This window comes from Lolium rigidum, chromosome 4, assembly GCF_022539505.1.
Source record: "Lolium rigidum isolate FL_2022 chromosome 4, APGP_CSIRO_Lrig_0.1, whole genome shotgun sequence".
Taxonomy (NCBI): Eukaryota; Viridiplantae; Streptophyta; class Magnoliopsida; order Poales; family Poaceae; genus Lolium; species Lolium rigidum.
In genome coordinates, this window is record NC_061511.1 from 199270922 (window position 1) to 199280683 (window position 9762).

Consider the following 9762-nt stretch of genomic DNA (forward strand, 5'->3'; position numbering starts at 1 on the left):
CAAGGCTACGATCCCGTCCGTCCACGTGTCCCTGGGACGAATCCCGGCCGTCCGTGTATTTATAGGTGGATCCATAAATGCCGCAAAGCCAAGGGCCAGTTAAAGTTACCGGTTAAAACGCCGAGGGCCAGTCCCTCTCCTACGCGCCCGGGCGAACCATCCCTTCCTTCACTCCCTCGGATCCAGAGCGGAATTCCTCTGCGATTCTTGCCGGTCGATCGGTTGCTGGGCGGAGAGAGGCTGATCTCAGCGATGGGGAAGGCGGCGGCGGTGGGCACGGCGGTGGTGGTGTGCGCGGCGGTGGGCACGGCGGTCGTGCTGGGCCGGCGCCGCCAGAAGCGGGCGGCGGAGCTGCACGGCGCCGCCGAGGCCGAGCGCAAGCGCAAGGTGGCGGACGTGATTGAGGAGGTCGAGCGCGCGCTCTCCACGCCCACCGCCCTGCTCAGGGGCATCTCCGACGCGCTCGTCGTCGAGATGGAGCGCGGACTGCGCGGGGACATCCACTCCCAGCTCAAGATGCTCATCTCCTACGTCGACAACCTGCCCACCGGGTAACAAAGATCCCATTCTTGCCTGATCTGATCCGATCCGATCCCGTCTTTCCTATTTTTTTACCTTTCCTTTTTGCGCGTTCGGTTGACTTGTTGTTGTGATCCCGAAGATGCCGTCTGTTGTTGGGACAGTCGTCGCGGCTGGACGAATTCTGTTTCCGTGATCGCGGAAGCGTCAGAAATTCTTCTCTCCCGCTCTTGATTAGGAATGACCGGCCTGCCGGGGAAATGCCCGGATCTTATTGCGGAAGATCGCGCCTTCTGGCGATTCTGGATGGATCGTGGGCCAGGATAGGATCCTTTTACCTAACAATTCCACCCTGCCAAATCCCATGCTTGCAGATCATATGGTAGTTAGTTCCAAACCAACCTTGATGATTTAGGATATGGTGTCAATGAGCATGGTACCAGTCGTGGAGTGACATGAGGTTGGGATGAATGCCTGGTGGGGCGAGCCTATGTGATAGCCCATTAGTGAGATGTGCTGTCCAATTAATGGCATGGATAGTTAGCCCATGTTTACTCCTATACTGTGAATTCTGTAGAAATGTTCATATGTCTTTATTGTTTGTTTCAACAATTTGTTTGTTCAGTTATATCCATCAGTCTACCAAATCCTCTCCAGGATAATCCATTTTTTCGAGGATCATCCACTTATATAGTAAAAAAATTAAACAGATTCACTGGAAGTAAGCTTCTTAAATTCTAACATTTTGTTGCATTCAGTCTGTTATGTGCTATTCATTCATAAACATGCCTATACTCTTCAAGTTCTGTGTTTAATCATCTGGGTGCTATGTCTGCAGAGACGAACATGGGCTGTTTTATGCGCTGGATCTTGGAGGAACCAACTTCCGTGTACTCCGAGTCCAACTCGCAGGAAGGGAGAAACGTGTTGCCAAGCAACAGTCCGAGGAAGTCTCTATCCCACCTCACCTCATGGTTGGGACTTCCATGGTGAGTTACCTGCTGTTTGATTCTCAAGTTTCCTGGAGTTGCGAAATTTACACGCGTGGTTGCTAATGTATCTTGAATTTATTGATACAGGAACTGTTTGATTTCATTGCTGCTGCATTGGCAAAATTTGTGGATACCGAAGGTGTCGATTTCCACCTCCCAGAGGGGAGGCAGAGAGAGCTGGGTTTCACCTTTTCCTTTCCAGTGAACCAATTGTCCATATCATCTGGAACGCTCATCAAGTGGACAAAGGGTTTTTCGATCAACGGCACGGTAAATTCAGAACACTATGCTGATTATGTCCAGCAAACTCCTAGCACATTAGTTGACATGGCTTCAAGTGTATTTTCTTTGATATGGCAAGTTTCTGGTGGTTAACCTTTATTTGATATGGCAAGGGACTCTGTTCTTGTCCTTGATCACTCTTTTGGTATAGTAGAGCAGATTTAACGCACCCTTTTCTTAGCCAAACCTTCTAAGATACTGTCTGACCTTGAAGGAGAGAAATCAAAAAAAGGATTCCCCTCTTAGCACTTATGACTTTTTTCTATTGTACTAGTTGTCATCTCTTCGTCAATCAGTTTCAGTTTTAATTTAGGTAACTAATAGAGATGTTTTAGTCATTTCTAGATGACATGGAGGGCTAAAAGAGATTTGCCTTCTCAACCATTGTATATTTGTATATGCCACAAGTGTTGAACTTTAATAGTGGTGTGGGCGTGTGGCTATTAAATATTATTTCATTTTGACTCAGTTAGTTCTCTGATACTTCTCAATCAGTCATTGCATTATGGTCAAACTGATTTCTTTATCTCAATGATTAAATGTTATTAAATATTATTTCATGTTGATTCATTTAGTTCTCTTATACTTCGTTATCACTCATTACATTTTGGTCAAACTGATTTCTTTATCTCAATGATGAAATGTAAAGCTTGGTTAGGAAGCACATTTTTATGATGCAGTAAGAGTAGTATGTTTCTGGGTTGATGTTATCTGAGTTTATCACAACGATGAAATGTAGAGCTTGGTAAGGAAGAATATATTTGTGATACTTAAGAATATTAAGTTTCTCGGTTGATGGTCTCTGAGCCAATTTTTCAATCATCCCATAATAACCACAATTACTTTGATTTTAATTTGTTATTTGGTTACTCCCTAATCAGGTTGGTGAGGATGTTGTGGCTGAGTTGAGCAAGGCAATGGAGAGGCAGGGATTGGATATGAAAGTTTCAGCATTGGTAATACACCATGTCTATTTTTTACTGCCGCAAAATAATGCAATTTTTATTTTTGTGTGTCCTGATGCTACTCGTTAATCTTTTCTGTTGATGGGGATGGAAACATGCTTTGCGTCATGCAGAACTTTCTTCTTTTTTGAGATTTTCCTTTATGTAGGCTGATTGTTGATATTTTGTAGGTTAATGACACAGTCGGCACATTGGCTGGTGGGAGATATGTGGATAACGATGTTGTTGCTGCTGTAATTTTGGGCACTGGCACAAATGCAGCATATGTTGAGCATGCTAATGCAATTCCTAAATGGACTGGATTACTGCCTAAATCCGGAAATATGGTTAGTGTTTAAAATTCCCTTTCTGCTTGGAATGAACAAGTCCCATTAAACATCGTATGGGCGTACACATGCATCGTATCTTCACTGCTGTACTCTACTAGCCTAACCACAATATTGTTTGATGTTCTCTAGGTAATCAACACGGAATGGGGAAGCTTTAAATCAGACAAGCTTCCACTTTCAGAATACGATAAAGCTATGGATTTTGAAAGTCTGAATCCTGGAGAACAGGTGTTTATCTCGGTGGTATTTACACTTCCATTTATGTTTTGTTGCTAAACTGCACTAATATATGCGAATATCTTCTGGGTAACAGATATATGAAAAGATGATTTCTGGCATGTATCTTGGAGAGATTGTGCGAAGAATCTTACTGAAACTGGCTCATGATGCTGCATTGTTCGGAGATGTTGTTCCACCTAAGTTGGAACAGCCGTTTGTACTGAGGTATACTTTCTTGACCCATTAGTCATTGAACTCTTCATCTTTGCTGTAGCTAAACGGTGATCAAGAATTTTTACACACTAATATTGAGCTTTCAAAACTGCACAAGGAAACAGATTCTCGTCCGAATTTATCATGTTACATCAGTTGACTAGTCCGTGTAAGGCCAAAGCCCAAAGCTATAAAAGAATTGGGAAATTTCGGGCCTTCTGAAGTTAACATATACTTCAGTCAAGTAATCTATGTGAGGTGGCAAAATCAAAATTCAATGCCGATTCATCATAACTGGTGATGAAATACTTTACGTCTGGTCAATGCTCTGTTTTGTCCTCAACTGCGAGCAATTCAAAGCTTGGTATCTTTTTTCTCTGGTGTATTAGAATAATTTGGTGGATGGCGTGTGCAATTGCTTACTTGGATAGAGTTTGTTTCGTGCACACCTTAATATTCTAATTCAAAACCAAATGTTTGTTTTCCTTTTTCTTTTGTTTTTTCAAGTGGCTCAAAAGAGTGATGGTGAATAGTGTTATGCTCGTCTTCTTGGAACTAATCGAATATTTACTTGAGGCTAAGTAGATATACTATTTGTTGATTGATATGTGTATTGAATAGCATAGAATTCTTGAGAACTAATGAAGAGTCCATGCCATTAGTAGCAGAAATCTATGTTAAATCTTGACAAATGTTTTCTGAACATGAGCTCAATTACGATTAAAGCATTTATCTGTATGAAGTTTTGTACTGTATTCTTACTCGATGTAAATTCAACTACTGAATCTTATGCATTGCAGGACCCCGGATATGTCAGCCATGCACCATGATGCATCACATGACCTTAAAGTTCTGGGAACTAAGCTAAAGGATATCGTTGGGGTATGACTTGCGTGAACCTAACTGGATACCAGAAATGTTCAATGACCATTGATTACTTGTATAACATCTTGATTTCATGTTCAGGTTGCAGATACTTCCCTGGAAGTAAGATACATTACTCGTCACATATGTGACATTGTTGCTGAGCGCGGAGCACGCTTGGCCGCTGCTGGTATATATGGCATCCTGAAGAAGCTAGGCCGTGACAAAGTGCCAACTGATGGCAGCACGATGCCAAGGACCGTCGTTGCCTTGGATGGTGGGCTCTATGAACATTACAAGAAGTTCAGCAGTTGCTTAGAAGCAACTCTTACAGATCTCCTCGGGGAGGAAGCCTCTTCGTCGCTGGTTGCTAAGCTGGCCAACGACGGATCTGGCATCGGAGCCGCTCTCCTTGCGGCCTCGCACTCCCAGTATGCGGAGGTCGACTAGTCTTTTGATAACTGCCCTGATGGACTGAACTCTGAGTGTAGCCTCTCCTCTTTGTTTTCTCTTCAAATCTTCCTAATATTCTGGGCTCCCCTGGTGGTGGAATTTTACCTTCCTTCGGCTATTCTGCAGACATCTTTGCAGCGGGATAATAGCTAGTATAGCGCCAAAGAGTTTGGAGGTTTATCTAATGGCATGCATAAACGTTTGGATGGCAGGAACAATGGAGATGGAGGTTTGAACAATGCCATTCCTGTTCTGCCAGATTCTTTTTCCCCTTGTCTGGTGTTGTAATCCAAGCATTTTGTTGTTAATCCTTTTGTATTTTTCTCTTCCCAATAAAGATGGGGATCGACATAGTCCAATTTAACCATCTTTTAGATGTGTTTACCTCATTTGTCCACTATATATATGTCTGAATGCACAATCTTGTTTTCAAAATGATACTATCTGATCAAACTTAGTTGCCTATACACCTGAATGATGGCTCACAGTGTCAATTCCACCATTTTATCTGCTCTGCTCTCCCGAAGAAACTGCACTGCACAACTCTTGCTACTGTACCTTATTGCTACTAATGTATTCTGACTTTCTGAGACCACTACCGTATTTCGTCAGACGATGTCGAAGCTGCCCTTGCTGTCGTCGTCGGAAACCTTTTTCCGGCGACTGCCCCCTCGCACCGGCAGCAGCGGAGCAGCGTCGTACTCTGAAGAAACCGTCTTCTCGTCGACCGTTTTCCGGTGGGCCTGCTCACACCGGAGCAGTATCTGCAGCACATCCTTCATGGTTGGCCGCGTCGACGGCTGAGCGCCGGTGCATATGACACCGAGCTTGAACACGACCTCAAAGTCGTTGCTGCGCCCGGCGTCCCCGATGGAGCTGTCCGCCGCATCGGCGATGGGTTTCCCCGACTGCAGGTGCCGCCACGCCCATTCCGCGAGCGAGGTATGCTCGCCGCCGTTGCCGGCCTCCCTGCCGGTGGCCAGCTCCAGCAGCACCACCCCGAAGCTGTACACGTCCACCTTCTCGTTCGCCTTCCTTGTGTACGCACACTCTGCACAACACAATGAACAGGATGAGTTGCCGTGCGTGCAAAAAAATTGGAGTTGGATTAGGGAAGGTGATCGACAGGTGCTTACCAGGAGCCATGTAACCGAAGGTTCCGGCGACGGCGGACATGGTGTCAGTCGTCGTGCCAGCAGCGGCCTGGACGAGCATCCTGGCGAGCCCGAAGTCGGCGACCTTGGCGTTGAGCTCCGCGTCGAGCAGGATGTTGCTGCACTTGACGTCCCGGTGCACCACCGGCGGGGAGCACTCGTGGTGCATGTAGCTCAGCCCCCGCGCCGCGCCCACGGCCACCCTCACCCTCGCCGGCCAGTCGAGCGGCGCTCGCCGGGCAGACGACGGGGCCTTCGCCACAGCCCCCGCGCTCCCGGCCGCCCACCTGTGGCCGTGGAGCCACCGGTCCAGGCTACCGTTGCCCATGTACTCGTAGACGAGGAGCTTGGTCTCGGCGCGGGAGAGGCAGCAGAGGAGCTTCACGATGTTGGTGTGCCGGACGTGACCAAGGACGTTCACCTCCGAGTCGAACTCACGCTCCAGATTCTTCTCCACCTTCCCGCCAGTCCATATGCGCTTCACGGCTACCATGGTGGCGGTGCCGCCGCCGGTGCGGCTGGGGCACTCCACGCCGTACACGCGCCCAGACCCGCCCTTGCCGATCAGGTTATCGTCGGCGAGCCCGCGCAGCACGGCGGTCTCCCCGAAGTCCAGCGCCTGGAAAGCGGTCAGCTTCCAAGCCTCCACGGCCGGCGCGAGCCGCTTCCGTCTCTTGGCGTCGCGGATGACGAAGAAGGCGAGTGCGACGATCGCGACGAGGAGCGCGGCGCCGGCTGCGAGAAGGCCCGCGCGGAGACCCGGCGATACCTTGTCCGATGACCTGGCCGCGCACGAGCTCACGCCGGCGAGGTTCCCTGATGACGACGCGGCCGTGCAGAGCGCGGGGTTTCCCAGGAAGCTCCCGTCATACGCGGAGATGGCGAGCGCCGCCGGTATCTCGCCGGTGAGCCGGTTTGACGAGAGGTTCAGCTGGTTCACCCTCATATTCCCCAGCGACGCCGGGATGCTGCCGGAGAGCTGGTTCGACGAGAGGTCGAGCAGGGTGAGCACCGGCATGGAGCCCAACACCGCCGGTATCTCGCCGGTGAGCTGGTTGTTGCTGAAGTTCATCTGCGTCAGGCCACCGAGCGTCGCGACGCTGGCCGGGATCGCGCCCGCCAGCTGGTTCGCCGACAGATCGAACTCCTGCAGCAGAGGCATCCCGGCAGGAAGCACCGCGGGTATCTCTCCGGAGAACCTGTTGTTCCCCGCGTAGAACCTCTGCAGCCGGGCTCCTGCCGCTGGGAGAGCCCCGCTGAACCTGTTGTTGGAGATGTACAGCTTCGTCAAGTTCCAGAACAGTGTCTGGGGCAGGGTCCCGGTGAGCCCACCATTGTTCTGCAAAAGCAGAGTCATGAGCTTGGTCTCCGTCCACAGCGCGGCCGGCACCTCACCAGAGAGCTGGTTGTGCTGGAGCTGCAGGCTTATGAGCGCGGGGCAAGTAGCAAGGCTCGCCGGGATGGAGCCGTTGAGGCTGTTGTTGGAGGCGGAGATGATCCACAGCCCGCGGTTCTGGCAGACGCCCGCCGGTATCGGGCCGGAGAGGTCGTTGTCGTCGACCTGGATGTCCCTTAGCACCGGCGAGTGCATGCCGAGCTCCGCCGGGAGGGGTCCGGTGAGCTTGTTGGCGAACAGCCACAGGAACACCAGCGACGGCAGCCGCGCGAGGCTGGCCGGTATCTCGCCGGAGAAGCTGTTGGTGTTCAAGTTCAGATGCACCAGCTTCGTGAGATTACCGAACTCTTCCGGGATGGCTCCGGTGAGGTCGTTGAAGGACACGTCGATCTGTTCCAGCCCCGCCGCCCCGATCGCGCCGTCGATGACGAGGTCGCCGGCGAGGTAGTTGGAGTACAGGTACAGCGTCTGAAGCTTGGGGAGGTTCCAGATGGCCGGGGGGATGCTCCCGGTGAAGGAGTTGTTGGACAGGTCGAGCCAGACCAGCTCGGACATCCCCGTGACGTAGGCAGGGAACTCGCCGGTGAGGGCGGAGCTGGCGAGCCAGACGGTGGCCAGCTTCGTCAGGTTCTTGAACGAGCCGGGCAGCTTGCCCGGACTGAAGTTATTCAGCTCGAGCTTGAGCGTCTGGAGCCCCGTCAGCTCGCCGAGCTCCGTGGGGACGGTGCCGGTGAGCTGATTGCTGTTGAGGGCGAGGTGCGTCAGGTTCTTGAGTTGCGAGAGCGTGGGCGGCACCGCGCCGGTGAAGAAGTTGTTGTCGAGGGCGAGGTGCGTGAGGTTCTTGCCCAGGCGGCCGATGTCGGCGGGGAGGTCGCCCGCGAGGTTGTTCGATGAGAGGTCGAGGTAGGTGAGGGCGGTGAGGTTGTAGAGGAAGGACGGGAAGCCGCCGCTGACGGTGGTGTTTTGGAGGTTGAGCGTGGCGAGGCTCGTCAGCTCGCCGATCGCGTCGGGGACGGGGCCGGAGACGGCGACGTTCGGGAGGGAGAGGGAGCTCACCCGGCCCGCGCCGTCGCAGGAGACGAAGGCCCAGCCGGTGCAGTGCGAGGAGGCGTTGGAGGACCATGACGCGAGCGCCGGCGGGGAACCCCACGCGGCCTTGATCCGGAGCAGGACCTGCTGCTCGTCGACCTGCTGCGCCGCGGCGTGGCGCGGAAGGCAGAATGGGAGGACGAGGCAGAGCAGGAGGTAAGCATGGCCTGGCATTGCCATGGTGAGAACTGAGAAATTCCGGCCGCCGGCGCGGGAACGGGAGAGTGAGGAGGCGTGCGCGCGTTCAGTTTGGTTGGCCTGCCATCGCTGACTCCAGTGTGGAAACGTGTTGGGGCAGTATTTATACGTAGTGGGAACTGGCGATGGGTGACGGCAGCTGATTATTATCCTTTTTAAAATACTTTTTTGTGCTCATTCCACTGTGTGCCGATCAAGATACTGTTTGGTTATTGTAATCTGTGGGCTTGTCTGGTGGTGCTTGCTTGGAAGCTTCATTCTATCTTGTTCTCTACAAAATTGTTAACTAATCTGTCTTTGCGACATGCACGTTTTATGTGGTTTTAGGCTGGGTCAACAAAATGGTTAGATGGAAAGGGATGTGTTCCAGATGGTTAGTAGTACGACATGCGTTTTCTTGTAGTTGGTGTCAACATCTTAGATTTCATCCCGATCTTAGAAAGACAATCGGCCTCTCTCTCTCTTGCTTGATCGCTATGGTCAAACAAAACTATTCGAACTAGCACTATGCCCGCGCTTCGCCGCGGAACAAACAAGACTTAAATTTTAAAAATTGAAATGATGAATTTGCATGTTTACCATACCTTGTAAGTTGTAACAATAACATGCATTACGAAACTTTTATTTTTTGACACAAAATAGTCCCTGTGTTCCAAAAAATTTCATGTGTATGCTAGTTTAAACATCATAACACTACCAAATTAAGGTGAACTAAATTTTTTATATAGCACAATAACATGAGCGATCAACCAATTCTCTGTCAAATTCGTTGGAGAATACTGTAGTCCTCCATCAAATTTTCATGTTCCATTTTTTTCAATCAGGAAGCAGACAAACTTCAACTTACATAGCATCAGTAAGGCGACACGGGGAACCCTAGCCACCGCCGCTCCTAGCGGCCTCGTACCGCCCTCCCCCGCCATCACCGCCGCGAGAGGGGTCATCGGCAAAGTCGTGCGCGCCCCAGGGAAGGTGGCGGCGGGGCACCTTTCTTCTCCCAGCGCAGGGGAGATCTCCGGGCGGCGCGTTTCACCGACTCAGCAGCAGGCGGGCGTGGCCGCTGGCGGTGTGTTGCGGCGGAGCTGGTCT

The 9762-nt window shown here is 51.0% G+C and overlaps 2 protein-coding genes across 2 annotated transcripts; one reads left to right on the forward strand and one right to left on the reverse strand.

The window, feature by feature from the left end:
• The first annotated feature begins 237 nt into the window (after positions 1–237).
• LOC124706838 (hexokinase-5) lies at positions 238–5220 on the forward strand. Its single transcript, XM_047238507.1, has 9 exons — positions 238–551; positions 1358–1508; positions 1599–1781; positions 2675–2749; positions 2929–3084; positions 3217–3315; positions 3401–3531; positions 4320–4401; positions 4486–5220. The coding sequence occupies exons 1-9, from the start codon at positions 253–255 to the stop codon at positions 4831–4833; spliced, it is 1524 nt and encodes a 507-aa protein (XP_047094463.1). The 5' UTR covers positions 238–252; the 3' UTR covers positions 4834–5220.
• LOC124706839 (receptor-like protein kinase 5) lies at positions 5191–8728 on the reverse strand. Its single transcript, XM_047238508.1, has 3 exons — positions 7211–8728; positions 5973–6772; positions 5191–5887 (listed from the first exon to the last, which is right to left on the reverse strand). Exons 1-3 carry the CDS (start codon positions 8653–8655, stop codon positions 5445–5447), a joined length of 2688 nt encoding a protein of 895 aa, XP_047094464.1. The 5' UTR covers positions 8656–8728; the 3' UTR covers positions 5191–5444.
• Between the last annotated feature and the right edge of the window lie 1034 nt (positions 8729–9762).

Bases quoted from the DNA above. Each gene is read 5' to 3' on its own strand.
- LOC124706839 (XM_047238508.1), bottom strand. From the start codon at position 8,655: ATGGCAATGCCAGGCCATGCTTACCTCCTGCTCTGCCTCGTCCTCCCA. The intron at 6,773-7,210 runs GTTCTACGCGGG...GTGCGCGGCCAG, and splicing joins GCAGGAGCCCGGCTGCAGAG to GTCATCGGACAAGGTATCGC. The intron at 5,888-5,972 runs GTAAGCACCTGT...TGTGTTGTGCAG, and splicing joins CTTCGGTTACATGGCTCCTG to AGTGTGCGTACACAAGGAAG.
- LOC124706838 (XM_047238507.1), top strand. From the start codon at position 253: ATGGGGAAGGCGGCGGCGGTGGGCACGGCGGTGGTGGTGTGCGCGGCG. The intron at 1,509-1,598 runs GTGAGTTACCTG...TTATTGATACAG, and splicing joins TCATGGTTGGGACTTCCATG to GAACTGTTTGATTTCATTGC. The intron at 2,750-2,928 runs GTAATACACCAT...GATATTTTGTAG, and splicing joins ATATGAAAGTTTCAGCATTG to GTTAATGACACAGTCGGCAC.